The 21163-nt window shown below is 38.0% G+C and overlaps 1 protein-coding gene across 9 annotated transcripts; it reads right to left on the bottom strand.

The window, feature by feature from the left end:
- Positions 1–499: 499 nt before the first annotated feature.
- Positions 500–21158, bottom strand: SLC35A5 (solute carrier family 35 member A5). Of its 9 annotated transcripts, XM_027518960.1 has the most exons (9): positions 20918–21115; positions 19931–20076; positions 15074–15172; positions 13615–13748; positions 12349–12395; positions 11259–11322; positions 10880–10947; positions 3808–4588; positions 500–2178 (listed from the first exon to the last, which is right to left on the bottom strand). In XM_027518960.1, exons 6-9 carry the CDS (start codon positions 11259–11261, stop codon positions 2110–2112), a joined length of 921 nt encoding a protein of 306 aa, XP_027374761.1. In that variant the 5' UTR covers positions 11262–11322; positions 12349–12395; positions 13615–13748; positions 15074–15172; positions 19931–20076; positions 20918–21115; the 3' UTR covers positions 500–2109. The 9 variants fall into 9 exon arrangements, with proteins under 9 accessions (XP_027374761.1, XP_027374842.1, XP_027374521.1 ...); XM_027519041.1 differs by lacking the exon at positions 12349–12395; XM_027518720.1 differs by lacking the exons at positions 11259–11322; positions 12349–12395 and having other exon boundaries at positions 20918–21158.
- Between the last annotated feature and the right edge of the window lie 5 nt (positions 21159–21163).

The following is a 21163-nucleotide window of genomic DNA, read 5'->3' as shown; positions in this document are numbered from 1 at the left end:
GAGAGTCAACTATACTCCAGTGCATCCACATCAGAACTTAACATTTTATTTAGTTCCAGCTCCTTCCTTCTAATTTGTAAGTTAGCACAAGTAAACCTTACTTTAGGCAAGCAATGCTTTCCTGAAAAGGAGGGTGAAAAAAAGTAACTGTGAATGAGAAAACCAATCTCTATGAATTAGTGGAATCTGCTATTTAATATATTCTGTAGGCAATACCTTCACAAATAATATTGTTGGAATTTTATCTGTCTCATAAGTATGTTTTGTATGCTATATTTCTTCAAAGTGAGGTCTTCCTAGAACTGATTTTCTTTGCCAACTTTAAAGTGAACTGCCATAATAAGGTAATCTTCCTGCTCACAGTACTCTGATGGAAAACCTATGACTAAGAATTTTGTTATTCTCAGAAATCAAGATCTCCTGGAAGAGAAAGTTTTAAAAGTTTTGAAATTAAAAATACTCTGTATTCCACCTCATATGACAAAGTGGCAACACAAGGTAAGGGTTTAATAATTATTTTATTTATAAATTTCCACCAACTCTTGCCATTCATATTATTCTGGCTATCACAGATGGATTAATAGCATCATCTTATATTTATCTACATGAAAATTAGGGGGAAAAAAGACATACAAACTGTATGAAAATGATACCTTAAAGCTCATATTTACAGTATAGTACTCTGTAAACACACAAGCCTATTAGCTAAAGTCAGCTCTTGTCCTATCGCCATCCAGCTGTACAGTCTTGGGCAAATCATTTGTTTCCTCATTTTTAAATTACCTATCACCTGACTCTTCTAACTCATAGACTCAATTGGATGCATGCAAAAATACCTCTAAAAATACCATGCAGTGTAAGTGTGAAATAAGTTACTATAAAGTGCTTTATTTATGACTAGCCTTCCTCTTTTTAGAGTAACACCATTCATAGTTCAGTAAAAGTCATTTGTTTGCAAAGTGACTCTTTTAAAAGGAAGTCTTCGGCACTAGTCTTACCAACAGTCTGGCAGGATCTGAAGCCAGTGGCTTAACCTTTAGGAACAGAATATGCTATAAATACATATAATAATCATAACTTCTATTTAATAACTAATAAAAGTAGCTTATTAGTTCTCTGAAATAGAATAATCCAAAAGTGACATGCTCAAACTGTGGAGAAAAAACCCATCACAGCTGGCTTAACTGATGTAAAATACAAGTGATAACTGAGGACTGGAAACCAACTTTCACCTAAATTGAAGCTTTTTTGTATAGAAAAACATCAAAGGATAATCACTAAAACTAAAATTCCCTGAAAATTCCTAAAAATTAAAATTCTGAGATTTTTGTTGAAAATTTTGTTTCTTTGGCAAAATATTTAGCAGACTACATTATTCTCAAATCAATGTTGTGGCCTTCAAGCAAATTTTTTAGAAAGAGTCACATTGCTTTTTAATTACAAAATGACTATCTCCATGACCTCAAAATTCAAAGGACAACCTAAGTGATATTTATAATGATAAAAAAGGGAAGACTATGGCATGCAGAGCAGAACCACACAATTATGAAAATCTAGCAAACTGATCTCTATTTGTATACTTACAGGGTAAAGCTAACATGATTATCACAAGTTTATTTTGGAATGGAGGAGGAGGAAAATAATTTGCAAATGTATCTTGACTTACTAAGTGTTTGGGTGTGTGCTCAGTCCCGTCTAACTCTTTGAGACCCCATGAACTATAGCCTACCTGGCTCCTCTGTCCAAAGAATTGTCTAGGCAAGAGTACTGGAGCAGGTTGCCATTTCCTACTCCTGGGGATCTTCTCAGCCCTGGGATCGAACCTGCATCTCCTGTAATGGATTCTTTATCACTGTGTCACCTGGTAAGCCCACAATGTACTAAGTACCATGTCATTAATGCAGTCGCCATACTATTACTCTTATGTCAGTTCCTTAGAACTTTTTAGCCTTTAGGTCCTCTAAGCTTTGGTTGGAATTATTTTGGGAATGGTTAGATATATGCAAAGAGTTTTATGCTTTAGAAATGTTCTTGGTTTATCAAAGTGAAAAGATAATTATCACACATAGTGAAAATGTTTGTGATAGCTGCCAACTATTTGGGTACCACTTAGAAAGTATCTTCATCTGATTCAATATCACTCTTGGGTTTGGTAAGTCTTTCCAGTTCTTCTCCATCCTAAAAGGAAACATGAAATCAGTAATTAGGACAAAACTAGAAATGCTCCATTTTTAATGATTACTAATGAGAACCCTTACTAACAAATCATGGATCTTATTTAATTAAACTATAATCTGGCTAAATGAAATGAAATACTTATTCTTGGAAAGTTAATTTTAGACATATAATGAGATCATAAAAATTGGAATGCACTTCTAAGTATTTGAATTTCAAAGTTAACAAGAGCAAAGTAAAGCGCGCCCTCTGCTGGTCCTGAAGGGAAATGACTAAAGGTTGCAAAAATAGGTATAAACTAGGTGTTACCTAAATTCATTTTCTTTTACCTAAAAAAGTAGGGCAAACGGTGTTATTAGACTTTTGGAAAAGAATACAGAATTTATAAATCTATACTCTGACTGAGATCAGAGCAGGCTTATAGTTTTTCCATTTTAAGAATCTGTCGTATCATCACTTCAGAGGCATTAATGAGGGAAGTTCTACCATGAACTCTAATAAGCAGCTAACTTTCTCAGAGTAAAATGTTCATTGTATGTATGAACTATTACACGAAGTATGTTAATTGTGTGAACTATCTTTTGTGTTCATGAGAAATGTAAATTTAAACCTAGATAGAGGACTCTTATTTTATGTTTTATTTAAACATACATCTAACTCCTAACTTGAGCCTCCAAAAGATCACTGCTGCTGCTAAGTCACTTCAGTCGTGTCAGACTCTGTGCGACCCCACAGATGGCAGCCCATCAGGCTCCCCGTCCCTGGGATTCTCCAGGCAAGAACACTGGAGTGGGTTGCCATTTCTTTCTCCAATGCATGAAAGTGAAAAGTGAAAGTGAAGTCGCTCAGTCGTGTCCGACTCTTTGAGACCCCATGGACTGCAGCCCACCAGGCTCCTCCATCCATGGGATTTTCCAGGCAAGAGTACTGGAGTGGGGTGCCATTGCAGACCTTCCTAAAACGATTATAAGCACTTAGAAGAATATTCAGAATAACTGCATGTGTACTTTTCTAGAAAACAGTTTTGGTCAACCTGCAGAGATTCTTTTGGGGACCAGCTTCTTAGTGAGATAAACAAGGCATGTCCTTCAGCAACCCTCTGGTTTATGAGTAACTACCAAGAAACGGAAAGAGCTAGGCTTTCAATTTAGTGATACATTTAACAAGACTTACTAATGTTGAAGATCAACTTTTCTTATCAAAGAAGTTTTTTTCCTCAACTATGGTGCAGTGAGAAGAGTAATGAATGGATAAGGAGTCAGACCTCATGGGTTTGTTACAAGCTCTTTCACTTAATATCTGTCACCCAGTAAGCCTCTTAGAGTCTGTTTCTTCATTGTAAAGCTATGGAGACTAGACAAGATAACCTATGAAGCATCTCTGGCTCTATGACTCTATAATATTCTATGATACAGCCAATGGATAAGGCCCTTGACACTCTGATTTATAATTTTTTCAACCCCTGACAGTACTATCATGAGCCCTTACACACAAGGAGTCCAGCAAATGTTGAATGATTTTTTAAACTCACAGAGATCAGATATATCCTATGATAAAACAGCCCTGATCTATTTCTTTTCTCGTATAACCACGCTTTGAATTTGGGAAGCAGCAGCATCCTCACAAACTTACCCCACTGGAGCGCTCCCAAAGAGTGCCACTTAGATCTCGAATCCTTTCTTTCCTAGGTACGTTTTCCACACCTTGAGGATTGCTGGCATTGTAAATAAGTATTGAGAGAAGAACTGATGGGGCTTCTAAGAAAAACTCCAGGGAGGGCCTGAAGTCAAAGACCAAGACAGACACCGTTGTGATGACGACAGTGGTGACCTGTGCCATCAAGACATGGAACATGTTATCCAGGAACTTCAGAATAAAGGCCACCGAGAGGCCCTGGAATGCAGTTACAAAAATAAGGGCTACTGAAAATGCATTGTGGCCATAAAAAATCCCACAATTCTTAATCTGATCACGGTTACCGCTCTGAAGGCCCAGGGTCAGTCCATTAAAAAGAACACCAAAGAAATAGAGTTTGCTGTTCTGTACGAAAATGCTTTCGGTGAGTTGGTTCCCTTCCTTCAGTATCTTTTCATTATAGATATTGGCCATTGAAGAAATAAAACACTGGACTATAATAAGAACATGGCCCAAGCCAAGACGGATGTGACTGAAAACTCTGGCCGTCGTGTTCCACTGAGCTTCAGAAAATGTCCACTCCTTTGCTGTGCAATTGTCTTTCCTGGGACACTCACTTCTGAAGAGAAGACAGGAATTGGATGGGCTGAAGAGGGCGTCATGATGAAATCCATGTCCTGCCAGGCTATGCTGTGAGGTCTCCGTCCCAGAAGTGAGGGCCACAATAGACAAAAACAGAATCAGGAGGGAAGCCCACTGTATCCTGTTTAGATGCCTCCTGTTCAAAGATGAGAAAGGAGATTTTTAATTACTCATTTTCTCCCCTCCCACATCAACTGTTTCTATTGAACACTTAATTACTTGAGTACTTGGTTGCCTGAACCACATCATTTTTGCTAGCATTCTCTACAATTCAAGTTCAAAGGAAACCTGTTGGGTGAGTCTGCTTCTTGAACTTGTTATTTTTATTCACTTTTTAGAGTAATTGTCCCTTAAGGCCATCCAGTCATTTCTCCTAGCTGTTGTTTAGTCACTCAGTCATGTCTGACTCTTTTGCAACCTCCCCTAGGCTCCTCTGTCCATGGAATCTTCCAGGCAAGATTACTGGAGTGAATTGCCATTTCCTCCTTCAGGGGATCTTCACATTGTAAATTTCCTTCGAACTTTTATGTTTAACCAAGTCTCCTCTCTACCTGGAGAGCTGATCTTAGTTGTTTGGTACAATCACTTTTTATCTGGGAATAAAGTACATTAAAGCAGGAATTCTTAATCAAGTTTCCATGAATTGGAAGAAAATGTGATGAACTTTTCTGTGAATTCTTACAGTGTGTGCCAAAGGTTCTATAATACACAGGTGAATTTCTGGCCTTCCCCACCCTCTCCAGGAGACCCTTCAAAGCTCTGTCAAATTTTCAAAAGTATTCATGATCCAGAAATGATTTAAGGAGGAAGCTAGCTCCCTGATCCATAGCCTCATCATAAGGCATTACCCCCCAAACTACTGTTGGATAAGACAAGTTAAAATATATATATATATTTTTAGTGTTTCAGTTGACAAAGTATTTATTTACTTTGTCCAAAAACACATTTTGAGAAAAAGAGGATGTAATGATTATTATTCCATTTTCTAAATTCAGTTTAACGGACACTTAATGAGTATCAACTATGTGCCAGGCATTCTGCAAAGACAAAAAAGACTTGGTCTCCATTCTCTAAGAATTTATACTTTAATAGGGAGAGTCATACCTAAATGATGACAATATAACGTGTGACATGTGATACACAGAACAACTAGGTTACACTGAGGAAGGAACACTTGAGTCTGTAAATAGAATCAGGTATCACTTTGAAGAGGAGATGACACTTAAGCTGAAAGATGAAAAATAAACTGAAGTTTGTCATGTGAAAAGAGAGTTGATGATATATCCAGGCAGAGGCAAGAGTCTATGCAAAGGCTAAAAGAATGTACGTTGACTAAGGAAAGAGGAGGATGGCAGTCAGGTGGGAACAGCCAAGGACGCTTCTGGAGGTGACAACACCTTCAAGTTTGACGATCAGTCAGTCAGATGAAGAAGAGGGATACCAAGAATAGAGCAACATAAACAAAGGCAGATGTGTAAAGCAACAGGTGAGAACTAGAAGAATTCTGCAGCATTTGTTGAGCATCTACCATGGGTCAGGCAGTTTGTTCTAGGGCAGGAAATGGTTCTCAGAGGTTAACTGACCTCCCTAAGGTCATGTATTCATGAGAGCAAGGAAGCAGTCCGAGTTATGGTTTTCTTAAGTCCTCCTCCTGGACCAATGCAATTCTTATGTATCAATACAATTCTGAGTACCCAGTATGACTATATGAGAATACGTGTTTGATCTTACCAATGCTTCCATAGAGTTTCATGCTGTGAAACTGCTAACTACACAGTCTCAAAAGCAGCACTATCTGATCATGTCATATGTCTTCTTGTGCAGACACTTTCAAATAACCAGATCTAGCACTTTGTGACTGGACTAGCATAGTCCTACTTCATGAGGTCAGAAACTGTTAACTAGTCACTTACATTTCTGAAGGTGCAAGTGGCACACCTTCAGTGGTAGAAAGCTAATGTGATGGAAATTGAAGACACAGATGAAGTGCTTAATTTATAAGAATCATCATATAAGCAATTACTACACATCAAGGTAAAAGAGGCAATGATAATACTCTACGGTCCTTTAGAAGCTATAGATTTTCACTAATATTGACACTGAGAAAAAAGAACCTAAGAAAGTAAAGCCTTATACAAGCTAAATGGTAACTGCTATAAATAATAACTCATTCAGGAATGTTCTGGGGGTTAAAAATTACTAAGGACTAGGCTGAAAATAGATTTTCAGCAAAGAAAATATAACAGTTAAGTTATTCTGTAAAGTGAGCTGAGAATCTGCACTCTTAGAAATGATGACTGATTATGCCCAGAAGAGTCCTCCTCAGTTTAGGGGATGGACTCATGCAGAAGCTGAAGGTCCAATACTTCTGGCCACCTCACCTGAGCAAAAAGCCAACTCACTGGAAAAGACCCTGATGCTGGGAAAGATTGAGGGCAGGAGGAGAAGGGGACAACAGAGGATAAGATGGTTGGATGGCATCATCAACTCAATGGACATGAGTTTGAGCAAACTCGGGAGACAGTGAAGGACAGGGAAGACTGGCGTGATGCAGTCCATGGGGTTGCAGAGTCAGACACAACTTCGAAACAGAACAACAACAGTAGACACTCAACCGACCTCTCCACTGCTCTGTGAGACATTCAGATTGATGTGTGGAGCTGACCGCTCCTGACTGGACGGCTGCTTGCTGAACCTGAGGGCCTCTCCTCCCAAGTGAACTTTTTGCTCAAAACAAGTGTCAGTTCCAAAACTTGTTTTTGCCAGGTTAGCTCATTATTCTAATCATATATTTTAATGATTATAGAAACCATAAATTATGTGTGAAAGAAAAGGATTGCTATTTTTATGAAAACTAACTTGAAAGCTTTAGGCAAATCACAAGATTTAAAAAAAAACTGCCTTTGAATTAGGTGCAGGTGAGTTTTAAGATTGGGGAATGAATAATAAAGAATCTACTATAAAAATATTTTTAAGGCTTGTTCCACTTTAAAGAAATTGGAACTGGAAACCATGGATGATGTATAATGAAGGTAGGTTCAAGCAAGAAAGAAGCCAAAGAACTCCCATCAGCAAATCCCAGATACACATAAAGGAAAGGCCTTAGCTCTTCATCAAAGGAATGATGAATGAAAACTCACATATCTTAAGTTAAATTTTCTAAAGTGTGTATATATACGTACATACATATACACAAAATACATATATACACCATATTTGGTGGTAAACCAAGGCAGAGCAAGAAAATATTTAAGTGGAAAAATAACTTTTTTCAAAAAACCATACATCATACCTTTCTAATTAGCACAGAGGACGACCAGGGACATATTTATCATGAGAACTTATAAAAAATATTTATCATGGGAATGAATGGTTTTGGGGAAATGCTTATATTACTGAGTGGCACTTTTGTGTTTCCTGCTACTTCTGAAAGTAAAGTTTACCACGCTTCCAAGATACCTATGAAAGTTTCAAAATATGTTTTTTAATAATTTTTTTCCCTGCCCATTGAAGAAATCAGAAAAACTCATACACATTCTTTAGGTAAAAGAAAGTGCTGTTCCTGGTTCTGTTCCCAAATCTCGATGTTCAGGTTGAAATATTATTCCCTAAAGCCTAGCAAACAAGAGTATACAACTCTGCCAAGCCTTAAGGGCAAACCAATGGGGCTCTGAGGCATGCTCATCATATTTCCACTTGAATCATTAATTATACTTCAAAGAGGGAATCTATGCATTCATATGGGATTTAGAATAAGACATTTGGATAGTGGTAGTTTTCTTTTTCTCACTTTCAAATTCTTACAAGTATATTCCTGCATTAGTCATCGGACTTATTTTTTTTCTACCTGTATAGCCTTATACTCTTTACCTGTATGGGGAAGGTATTTGATGGCTTTGCCAGAGTCAAGTATAAGACAAGATCTTCAATATTCTAAATGAGTTATTTATGGCAAACAAATTAAGAACTTGGGATAAAACTCAAACTATTTTTAGGTCAAAATTTTATTGCAAAAGACCATCAAAGAGTCACAAAAATCAAGTTACATAGGGGAAATCAAGCAATATACATTACCACCAATAAAAAGATCAAAACAGAACAAAATTGATTTTAAAATTTATTAACAGGTAATACTTAAAAGGTATTTCCATAAAATACATTATTAGGTTTATTATCATATTTTAGCTCTACTATTTCAAGTAACTTCAGGGCTGATTTGTGAATTACTCAAACTAAGATTCACTCTGGGAACTAAATTAAAGCTCCTGGAAATAATAAAAATGGAGTGATTTATTGTTTCTTTACCAAGTAACTTCTAAGTATTCAAAACAAAGAGATATTCACAAACTTAGAGGATGAACTTGCAGTTGCAGAGGGAAAGGATGGAGTGAACGGATACTAGGGAGTTTGGGATGGACATGTACACACTGCCATATTTAAAATGGATAACCAACAAGGACCTACTGTATAGCCTGGATGGGAGAGATGTTTGGGGAAGAATGGATACACATACTATGTATGGCTGAGTCCCTTCGCTGTTCACCTGAAACTATTATAACACTGTTAATCGGCTATACCCCAAAACAAAATATAAAGCTTAAAAAAAAACAGAGATACTAACAACAAAGTTAACAAATGCCTAAGAATCAATATTACTGCTTTGAATATTAAAAGGTAAAATCATTGAAAAAAAAGTTTGAACAATAGTTCATAATGTTGTTTGCCCCTCTGCCCCCAGCCTATTCACCTAGACTCCCTTCTCTGCAGCCAAGGGGAGCTGCCCAAAGGCTGCAAAATGCTTAGTGGCTCCGGGCTCCAGGCAGGCCCAGTCTAACTGCACCTACCATTAGTGGTCCTTACGGGATTAAGTTAAAATAGGGCGGAGAGGCCCTGTGGAGGCCCTAGGGTTTTCTGGTCACTGCCTGATGGAGAGCCTCCCCGCATAGCTGCCCACATGGCAGTCAGGGCACCCTGGGCAGGGCTTTTCCAAGTGGCCCTCACCTCAGCCTATGGCCCTGCTCATGCTCTGGAGTCACTAAAAAAAACAACCAACCAACTCTGGACACAGCTAGAGCTACTGGCCAATCTCAAGCCAGGCAATAACATACTTTTAACCTTCTCTTTGGGAAAATCAGTTTTAAATTAATGTAATTTTTGCATAATACTTATGCATTACATAGTAACACCATGCATACGCATAAACTATCATTTCATAGGAAGAAAACGTTTTTTTAACTTAAAGGTAAAAAAAAAAACCTCAAACAAAACAAAACAAAAAAATGCATGTTTTTGAAACCATTGCTCCCCTAATAGTGAACCTTTTTGTGTGTCAGTGCCAATAGTTTTTCCTTTATGGAAATGAATCTCAATTTTATCACAGGACTCAATATAAAAATATAATTGCTTACATATATCTCCTTAGAAGCCAACTTTTATCCTACTAAGTGACATTCACGCTGATTTTAAAGACCATAAAATGTTTTGGATTAGCATTCTTTACTTATTAGTTGGACTGAATTATTCTCACAATTCATAAATGAAGAAAGTAATCAAAAAGCAAATTTCAGTTGCTCTAACATTTAAATTGGTTGAAATGCTATGTTCATTTTTTCCCCCATATCTTACATCAACCACTAAACTGAATGCTTCCTCAAGGTAAAAGAAAATCTTTCAAGAATATCATATAATTTCTAAACTGAATGCATCAAGGGATTCCACAAATAACTGCTGAGTGCCTATGTACCAAGCCTTTCACCCTTCTGTGCACATCAATTATGAAAACACTCTGTCACAGTACACTGAGAAAGAAATTAAAAACAGAAAGTAAATGTAAAATTAAAACAATCACAACAAATATAACAAAAAGTTATTTTATTTCCCATCATCACCACCATCATTAAACAACAAATTAAACCGGAGTTAAGTACCCAGATCCTGTATCACTTTAGGACATTCTGGCCTTTTCTTTGCAGCAGAGACTATTTAAATGTGATGCAAATCCTCTGCCAGTTACAGCTTAAATAATATACTTATCTCAAGGACTTTAATAAAGACAATTTGTCACTTTTTATCATCTCCAAACTCCAAATAACAAATACATTAATTTTAGGAACTTCTTGGTTCCCTATTAATGTACAGAGATTCTGTTAAAAAAAAAAAGAAAAAGCTAATGAATTCTTTGTTGAAAATCCGGCACTAAAAATTAAAATAATTAAAATCCAGTCATTTGTCTCTTTTTTTGAGATGCTAAGGAAAAACATTTCAAACAGTGAATTGCAACTGCTTTCCAGATGGGTTAGACAACCTGCCCAATACACAAAGCCAATTAGCAATAAAATCCCAGCCTTGGGATTCAGAGGGTATATCATCTGAAACAAGGCGGTGCCACTTTAAAGTATGATATATGCTTTCACAACAAGTTACTTACTTCAGTACTATCCTGAATAGGAGAGCTGTTGTTATAATGCTAAAATTTGAGAAGATAACAGCCATGGCCTAGAAAGAAAGAGAAGATAGAGTTACAATCCAAACAAAGCACTGACCTCAGAAATCTCCCAGCTTGGTGCAAGTTCACCTGACAAAAAAAGCTTTTTGGTCAAAACCCAGAGGGGTTATTAGGGCAACTACTTCACTAGAGGATTAAATTCTATTTTTATTGCTGGTTGAATTTATGCAGATATGATCAAATCATTGTACAGGCTTTGAAAATGTGCTGAAGTTCAGCAAATGCCTGAGTAATAATCTGTAAGAGCAGATCTGGAAATACTTATAAACTCTAAAGGTTTAAGTCCAGAAATAATAGTTACCATGACTATAAAGCATACTTTTTCAAGCTCTCAAAGAGATTTATATAGTCTTTTAACGCTGATTCTGTGGGTAGAGAGAAAAGGCAAGTACTGTTAGGCTCATTTATACATTAGGAAGACAGAGGTATAGGTTTTTAAGCATTTTTAATGTTCTAGAATGAAATCAATTTACTTGGTTGAACTACAGTGATTCAATATCAGTGATTCATTACCAAACTCATACTTGACAGTCCTTTGGATTTATTCCCATTGTTCTGAACAATGGAAAAAATTAGAAAGGTGCTAGCCAGATTTTTATAAAGGTTTGTTTCTCTGAATTTAGTAAAATTGCACATATGAGAATATTAATCTGAATATATGTACATTTTGGCCCAGGAAGTATGAAATTTATCACTATCCTCATAACTGGATCTGACAATGTTAATTATTTTTAAAAACAAGTCCTACTGCCTTCTTCCTGTCACTTTACATTGATTAAACCCTAAAGAGTTTCCACAATCTATACAACCAGTAAACATGACTAATATACAGCTGAATCAGAGAAATGAGTAAATCCAATAAAAACCAGCAAAAACTCCAAGAATACAACATTGCTCTTTTTCCACTCCACTTTTATGGGAACCATTAAGGTTTTCTCTGTAGATGAATGCTTGCAAACTCCTGGTTAGGAGACAAGTAAGAGGAGATGACAAAAGTATGTGGCTGGTAAGGGGGAAAGTGGTGGCTCTGATCAGTCACAGTAACAGCAGTGCAAAGGTCCACAATGAAACAGCCCGCTGGCCTGGGGCCCTGTATCTACTCTGTCCAGGTAGTAGTACAGAATAAACAAAATATCAGAGCTCTTTGCCCCCAAACTGCCATGCATCTCTAATTCTTTCCCACTAGGCTTGGGCACAGCAATACACAGAATATGAATGCCAAGGGATTTATTTTGTAGTATCTGTGGTTGTAAGCGATGAGGAAGGAAGAGCAAAGCAATAAGTTGTAACAACAGGAAGCTGCAATCTTGCTTCAGTACTGGGGATTTAGCAAAGCAGTATAAATTCAGAGCTAGTCTGTTAGATACCAACAAAACACAACAAACATATACTTGTTGAATGTGAAAAATTATGTCGTTGGGTACAGGAATTCTCAGATCTGAAAAACAAAAGTGAAAGAATTTAGAAGAGGACACAGTTTAGATGCAATGAACTTACTAATAAAATGGACCACAGGTAAAGGAACCTCAGGTGCTCTGGGGTTCTGGCCCAGGTCCTTGCCTTTGGGCTAGTATGGTAACATTATTCTATTTTTATCAAGCAGTTTGGTTTTGCCTGGTTCTAATCTTCTAAACTGTGCAAAAGAATCAAACTCCTGTTCTCTACCTCAGTGCCTTCTTGCACCCTCCTTTTCACCCCACTCTCAAACTGATTTGGCTATACCTAAAGAGGCTTCAAACACAGGATTAGTGTCAACAGAAATCCTACTTATAATCAAAATGAATGAATTTGCTCTTTAAAACACATTTTGTTAAATGCAGCAACAGAAACTTTCATTTTATAAAATAAAATTATAGAGAGGAAAAAAATACATGTGATTCCAAATGAATAATAAGTAAAAGCAGAAGTATGTGTTAATCACTCAGTCGTGTCTAACTGTTTGAGACCCCATGGACTGTAGCCCGTCAGGCTCCTCTATCTATGAAATTCTCCAGGCAAAGAATACTGGAATGGGTTGCCACTTTCTGCTCCAAAAGCAAAAGACCAAAGTTTAATTCTGATTACTAGTGGCTCTCTAAATTGGCACAGGGAATGCCAGGAGAGATAAGAAGCATTTCTAGTATTATCAGTCATGGATAGCATTTAGATTGGGAGGATAGAATCTCTACCCTTAAACAACTTGTTGGTTAAATGACAGGACTAACACAAAAAGAAAATCATACCAATAGAATACATATAAACCACATAAAACAAGTATAAGAGCGGTACACTGAGAATATAATTTTCTGAGTTGAACAACAGAATCAGCCTGGAGGTCCTGGGTATTGAGATTAGCATTAGAGGTGCATGACCACAGGATGGCTCAGAAACTAGGCAGATAGGTTAAGATTACACAGAGATGGCTCTAGATCCAGGGATCAGGAAGCAGCTCCTTCAGATCAGTCAGCACAGTGTAATACAGTTATCTTTCACAGTGGGAGAGTCTGGCAAGTAGATTGGCTGTGCGCAGATGATTCTGGTAAAACCTTAGGAAGGCCAGTGAGGCAATGAGAAACTAACAAAGGTAAGGAAAACAATTAAAAAAGAGAAAAAGGTTAGTTCTGGGATTCATTTCTCTTGTCTTTTCAGTGTTATTTTCTTTGTCTTTATTTACTTACAGGCTGAAGATAGGAAAGGACATAGAAGACAATCAAATTATCCAGGAAATAAAGAAAGGCAGGAATGGACCACTTCATGAAATTGAAGAATTCCTTCCAGGAACCACATCTCAACTTTCTATTTTGATGATCTTCTGGAGAAAGAAATACAGCAATAAATATATAACCTTGATAAGAATGCACATACTTTTAGAGAAAGTAACTTATATCAACTCCTGACAACAATTCTTTAAAAGAGGCTTAACAAATTTGTTTTCATAAGTGACTATTAGTCTTGAGAAATCAAGGACAACACAGGATTTCATTACTGTCTTTCTTCATCCCACCACTGTGTCCATCACTGGTATCACCAACACCTTAGGAATTACGATTTTCTTAATTTCTGCTAACCTGAGATAGATGTATCACTGAAGAATGCAACTCAGGATACCTTTACAGTTTCTCTTACTACTCTGAGCATAAAGCCAAAAGAGATCAACAAGTTCAAATTTTTAAGTGGAAAGAAAAATCAATCACTTGTGCTGGAATTTTTTTACCCTGCCGGGCTGTGTGAGGGGAGGAGGGGGAGGGAATCACAAAAGGGAGATATTAACTAAAACTTAAATAGACGGGAGTAGATAAAATTGACTTTACTCATCCTAGTATGAGTTATTATCCTATCTCTAAGATTCCAAAAACTTAGGAAGGTACTGTAACAGAGAATGTAAAATAAAACAAAAAGATAGAAGTCAATTTAAATTTAAGCCCTAGTAAATGACACATACATTTTATGAGATAAGAAATGTATTCTACCAACTAGAAACGTCGCACAGACTGAAACTTTAGAAAATGAAAAGACATCTTTCAGGGCAAGCCTTTCGCAGTCTAAAGTTCTTTGTTTACCTGATGTGGGAAGGCAGACCAAAGTAGTAGAGAGGTAAGGTTCAATAACTAGAGAATTAATAGCCACAAAAAGCTACTTACTTTAGATGTGAGGAAGGATTAGTACCCTTATTTGATAGCTAATGAAACTGGAACTCAGAAAAGTAAAATAATCTGCCCCAGAATATAGTTTCTCTAACTTCCAAGTGGTATGCCACCTCCCCTAAAGGAAATGAGGATGGCTGTCCAGTATGCTACATATCAAGTTAGACAGCAGCGATTTAGATGATTCTGAACTTGGATACAAACTAACTCCCTATGGGACACCCCACAGGAACAAGTCAAGAGGCAGAGCAGTGGACAGGACACTAGGACAGTTGGGGCTCTGCCCCCTCCTACCCAGCACCACCTCACACTTTCTGTTTGAGCCTGTTCCTTACCTGCCAAACATGGGTAATCATACTTCTATTTGTATCTTAGCATCCTCATATATACAATTAATGGGCTAGGCTAACTGACATAAAATGTTCCTTTCAGTTCTAACATTTTTTGATTCTCTGATTTTTAACCAGTTATATAGTACCATGTCAAGACTCACCTTTCTTTAAAACCCAGAATGACACAAGCGCACAGAAAACCAGCTTTACCAGTTCTGAGCACACATTCACAGTAGTTGGAAGATAATCATATTTGTTCTCTGAAACGAAACAGAAATATTTTTTAACTATAAATTTTGGTCTATATAATGTTTGTTGTTGTTTAGCTGCCCAGTTGTGTCTGATCCTTTTGTGATTCCATGGACTATAGCCTGCCAGGCTCCTCTATCCATGGGATTTCCCAGCCAAGAATACTGGAGTGGGTTGCCATTTCCTTCTCCAGGGGAATCTTCCAGGGATTGAACCTGCATCTCCTGTATTGGCAGGCAGATTCTTTACCACTGAGCCACCAGGGAAACCCATATAATGCTTACATATACTAATGGTTAATAATTTAGAGTTGTTTCTAAACTTAATAGTTAGATTTTAATACTGGTTACATTAAATTTCATCCAGTTGGCTTTGTTCTTTCCGATGTTTGAGTCAATGCACCTAATGTGTTAGTTAGTCCTACCCCAGTATTTTATTATCTTTGAAATTGAGAACTACATCTCTAATGTTTTCATTCAAGTTGTTGAAAAATGTGCTGAGGGGGCTAGGGCTACCAGCAAAGAAAGCTTTGTGGTATGGTGTTAGAGACCACCTTCTAAATGGACTATTACTTAACAATCAGGGCCTGACTCATCAACCAGCTATCAACTTACGTAGTTGAATTATTACCCAGCTCATGGTTCCTCTTATGTGTCTTATGTGCCTTGCTTAAACCAACATACATTCTGTGATATTCCCTAACTCAGAGGTTTCCTATCTGTTTCATATCACGGTCCACATGGAAAACAATATTTGTTAGGCACTTTGGGACAAACAGATGTTGAGGTAACAAGAAGAAAGCAGCCTGAGGCAAGAGGCAACTGGCCCAGGGCTCTGGAGTGGACAAACACGCTCTCAGACACATCCAAACCCACTGACACATTAGGAAGAGATGTCCCAACTTACAAGTCAATCTAATTAGGAAATGAGATTTGGTTAGTACATATTGACTTAGCTGTTACTTCTTTTTTCCAAATGCTTACAAACAACTTGTTCAATAATTTTACCAAGGACAAACATAAATTTTATCCAGTACTATTTTGAGGCATGCATTTTTAAAAAAATATTTGCTTTGTTTCCCTTGGTTGTCATATGAAAAAACCAAACTGGCCAAGTAGAAAGGAAAAAAGCCAACTCAACATTCTTTCTCCCCAGAACATCCTTTCTTCCTCTTTTCTGTGGTTTTCCCTGACCTTCTCAACCCATGCATAATCAATCCTTTATTCTTCTCCAATCCTGTAGCACTACTGTAAGCAGATGAAGTTGGGGGTCTCTGGAGAAAGAGAACAGGCATGGCTCTCTTGACATGAGATGCCATTTTTAGCTTAAGTCATCTGTGACCTAAACTTGGCCACAATGCTTATCTCTGAACAGGTCTCAGTAATTAAGAATCTTATGGAAACAAAAGAATGTAGGAATAAACTGTTATCAGTCAAGATATCAGTTCATAAGATATTTGACCATATCAGTTATAAAGATATCAGTAAAGATATCAGTTCATAAGATATTCGACCATATCGGTTATAAAGACTCCCAGTTCAGTTTCAATGGTAAAGATGACACTGCAGTGTTCAACCACCAGATCAACCAGAAGCTAAGGGATGGCGATGTTGATCTCTTCTGCCCCTCGCAACTTCAGTCAGCTACAGTTTGGATTCTGTCAATAACCCAAGCCCCTTCATAAAATGCAGCTTAACTTAAAACTTCCTCAATTTTGCTGTTTGGGGAGACACTGCTTTGGGAAAGCTCTCAGGTGTTCTCCTTACTTGCTACAAGTAATAAATCCTTTCTTCTCCTGACCTTTGGCCTGGTTGTATCTTTTGGTTCAACACCTATCAAGAGATGAACCCAGTTTTCGGGTAACTACCTATAAATCTTTTAACAGTGCTTATAACACTGTATTATGTTTATTTTTTATGTTGTATGTCTTACCCTTAAAATGTAAGCTTCTAATAAGACAGGGACCATGTTAGTCATCTTCCTATGCCTGGCAGTTAAGTGTTCTGTACTACAGGAACTTACTTAACTGCCTCTTAAACTTCGTCCATCATTAAAAGCTTAGCTAAGAACATCTTTCCCTCCCTTTCTGAGCTCAAAGCTAGACTGAAATCACATTCTATTATCCTCCAACAATACTTGCATTATTCTCTGGCATGATATACATGAGCATACATGCACACACAAAAATGGAGGGCCTCAGACCACAACTTTCAAACTCTTGTCACCGCTTTTCAACTCATTCTTGTGTTTTGTTTTTTTCCTTGCATTTCTCTCATGGCTGATTCCAAATCATGCCATGGAATCATTCCACTCATCTTCTGCCCACACTCACAATCTTGTCTACACCACACTCATCCTTACTGGTTTCTCTTCAGTCCCAGAGAGGACAGCAATGGCCTCACTATTCATCCATTCTCCCCATTAAAACCTTCCCTTCTCTTCAGGAGCTTTGTTACAGTAAGTATTTCCTCTGGCTTCAGTGTATCTTTTTTGTCTTTCTATTAATTGCCTTCTTCTCCTCTCCTACAAATATGCTCAAGATTACCAACTCAAAAAAAAAACCTCCATTATACTCACTTTCCACTCAGAGCTTGTCCCCAAACAGTCTGGTTTCTGATCCCACCTCAGTACTCCAACTATCTAGTCCCTGAGCCTTCTAATTAGTAATTCCAAAGGGCAGGTTTTAATCCTTATCTCATCCTGATATTGCAATTCTCCCCCTGGTCTTCAAACTCCCTTCTACAAGTCATGTGCATTTAGTTCTCTCATCTTTCTAATTCCTTCTTAAGGTCCTTCTGAGTATTCACATGCCTGTTAACCATTGGCATTCCTCAGATTTCTATCTTTGGCTCTTATTTTCTCATTCTGTGTGCTTACCCTGAATGAGCCCTCTTCTCATCAAGTTTTGAATGTCAATTTAATATTAATGTTTCCAAATCTGTATTCTTGAACATTTAATGCTCACTAAATATATCCACATGAAGAACTATCTTCTATTTATTCACTACACTGGCAGTTCCTTGACATGTGTGAAGTGCTAGACACTGCAGGACACAGCTCCTGGCCTCATGTGAGGTACAAGAGCTAAAATTTTAATCTCTATGAGCTCTGTCCAATCTCCTCTTCCTCCTTGGTCTCCATCTCAATTGGGAGCATCATTAGTCTACTGGGCATCTAAACGAGAAACCTCTGAGTGAGCTATCCAATACTTTCATCTCCTTCAGTCTCCACATTCAGTACACTCTCCAAGTCCTGTCTTTTTTTTTTGGTCACACCACACCGCTTATAGGATCTTAGTTCCCTCAACCAGGGATTGAACCAGGGCCCTCTGCCAGTGAGAAAGTGGAGTCCTAACCACCAGACTACCAGGGAATTTTCAAGTCCTGTGTTTTCTATGTTTAGAATATTTCTTGAATCTATCCTCTTTTCTCTACTCCTACTTTAAAATCCTTCATTAGTTTTCATCATCTGTGGCTCGAATTTGTAATAACTCCCCAACTGGCTACTTCTCTTTTCCTTTAGTCTTGTCTTCAGCCAGCTGTTGTAACAGTCTTTCTCATTTTACCCAGCTGTTTACAGTTCTCCAAGTACTCCCTGTCCCCCAGAATCTACAGCCTAGAGAATAAAGTGTCAGATCCTTAGCATGGCCTGTGTGATCAACTATGTGATCATTGCCCTCTCTAGCCAAGCACTCCTTCCTCCCCTCCTCCAAGTCCTTAAAATTTTTTCTCAGTAATTCTGAATGACATGTTCTCACAATCCACCCGGCTTCTTGATACATCTGTCGATTTTTACAGGCTGCTGCTTCTGTTTTGAATACCTTTGCCCACCTTGTCTTCTTGTAGGTCAACTGTCACCTTACCAGGGAAGTGTTCCCTGATCTCTTTGCAGTCCATGTCACGCTCTCTCAGAGAGAATATATCACCTTCTACTCTAAACTACCTCTGCATCTTTGGTATAGAACTGCAATTATACTGTATTTTCTTGATGCATTTACATGTATTTTCTCTACTAATAAACTGTGAATTCTTAAGAATAAGGTCTACATATTATGCATTTTGAACCTTAATACTAACATTTAGCTCAGTGTGAATTAAGCTGTTAAAATATAAATTTTTACATCAGGAATAATAAAAGATTTCTTGAGTACGTATTTACCAAAACTAATAACCTGTACTGTTCCACTGATAATGTAATTAAAATAGTACCTTACAAATGCCAGGTGACCAAATATATCTCCTATTTCAAAATAAGTTATATATTGCTATAGGCTCAGAAACACTTGCTGACTGAAGCAACAGTCAGATGTTATGATCTGTTCTGCAAAAGTTTTGATCTGTACTTAACTGACAAAAATTTTACTCAGCATCAAAAATTTTTCTTGGTAAGGAATGCAAGAGTAAAGAATCATATTTAAACATGTTTTATCATTTACATGAAGCAGAGGGCTTTTAAAGTCAGTCCTGTCAGACTCTTTGTGACCTCATGGACGGTAGCCCTGGATTGTAGCCCACCGGGTTCCTTTGTCTATGGAATTCTCCAGGCAAGAACACTGGAGTGGGTTGCCATTCTCCTCTCCAGGGACCCTTCACCACCTAGGGACTGAACTGGGGTCTCCCACCTTGCAGGCAGATTCTTTACCATCTGCGCCACCAGATGGTGGCCAACTTTTAAGAGTATTATTCCCATTTTATATACAAGGAAACTAAAAACAAGAAAATGTGCAGTTAGATGGAAGTGCTCCATACATATTCCAAATCTTAACTTACCTTCATTAGCTGAATATTTTACCAGTAGGATGCGACTTGAGCTTAAAGTAATGAATATGGCCCCCAGCAGGAATGTATACATTGCTGACGAGGCGCTTAACATGGGATGACCACAATTGCTTTCCATTCCACTGTTTTTTAATTCCCTTAAAGAGAATAATAAGTTCAATCAGCAACCATGCTGGCAGATTAAGCATAACACAAGTACCACTTATTTGTGAAGAACAGAAAAGGAATTTTTTTAGATGTCTAGCTATGGCTATACCTAAACCAAAAGTTGAGGAGTACAAGAGAAACCAGGGGAAAGGAAATCAAAGAGTCAATTTTAAAATCTCTGATCGGAGGGGGGAACTCCTTAGACAGTAAAGACAAGAGCCAGGTTAGAAGTGCTGTCCTCTAACCTGGACACTTTAGAAGGACACTTTAGGACTGCAGAATTCTGCAGAAAAACAATGCTTTAACTTTCATTCTTATGAGCAACTTTGCTCTAGAAGATAATTTCAGATTTGTATTTTTCTCCTCAGTAGCGTCTTTCCATAGGATGAAAAAGCGCTTGCTGGGTAAGATTTCGTTGCCATAAAGACCAAATGAAAATATCCGAAACACTACTGTTAATTTATACTGAATTACTGTTGAAAGTAGAAGACAACTTAAATATCAATGACTCTAAGGCCTTCTTTGGATATATTAAGGCTACTAAACTCTAGGCCGGATAATTAACTTGCCCAAACCAACCTAGTATAAAGCAGCGCACAGGACCTGGGAAACTGATGGGAGACGCGTTGAAAAATGCCAACACCCACAACCCTAGCGGGCCTAAGCCTACAGAGGCCAAAGAGATATCTCCCCTCCTCGGTAAGGACAGGTTTCTCTCCAACATCTAGGAACGCCTTCTTGTCACACATGCGCAAGAGGGATCTGGTCTGCGGCGCCCTCCCGTCAAACGCACGCGCACTTCTTTGCCCCGGGCGCGGGGGGCGCGGTTACCTCGGTCCCTTCGAAGAGCTTCTAGTGGAAGAACGCACATCCTAGAGCTGAGACAATAACTGTCTCGCTCGGCAACAGCAGCAGCAGCGGCAGCTTTTAGGGTCCATAGGCGAGGGAGCTATGAGAGGAAAAGAAAGGCGGATAGGCCTCTGGACAAGACCCTCCTATTCCGGAACAAAAAGCACAATAACGATCCGATGGGGAATGACCGGACCTGCCGCCCATTGCGCAGGCGCGCTCTGTGTT

The sequence above is a fragment of the Bos indicus x Bos taurus genome, chromosome 1, assembly GCF_003369695.1.
Source record: "Bos indicus x Bos taurus breed Angus x Brahman F1 hybrid chromosome 1, Bos_hybrid_MaternalHap_v2.0, whole genome shotgun sequence".
Taxonomy (NCBI): domain Eukaryota; kingdom Metazoa; phylum Chordata; class Mammalia; order Artiodactyla; family Bovidae; genus Bos; species Bos indicus x Bos taurus.
This window is presented reverse-complemented; position numbering and strand designations above follow the sequence as displayed.

What these genes read in the sequence shown, in the direction of transcription:
- SLC35A5 (XM_027518551.1), bottom strand. Translation starts at nt 20,835, where the DNA reads ATGTGTGACAAGAAGGCGTTCCTAGATGTTGGAGAGAAACCTGTCCTT. An exon ending in TGTGCGCTGCTTTATACTAG is followed by an intron (nt 20,077 to 20,665) that starts GTTGGTTTGGGC and finishes ATTCTCTTTAAG; the next exon opens with GGAATTAAAAAACAGTGGAA. An exon ending in AAAATATTCAGCTAATGAAG is followed by an intron (nt 15,173 to 19,930) that starts GTAAGTTAAGAT and finishes GTTTCGTTTCAG; the next exon opens with AGAACAAATATGATTATCTT.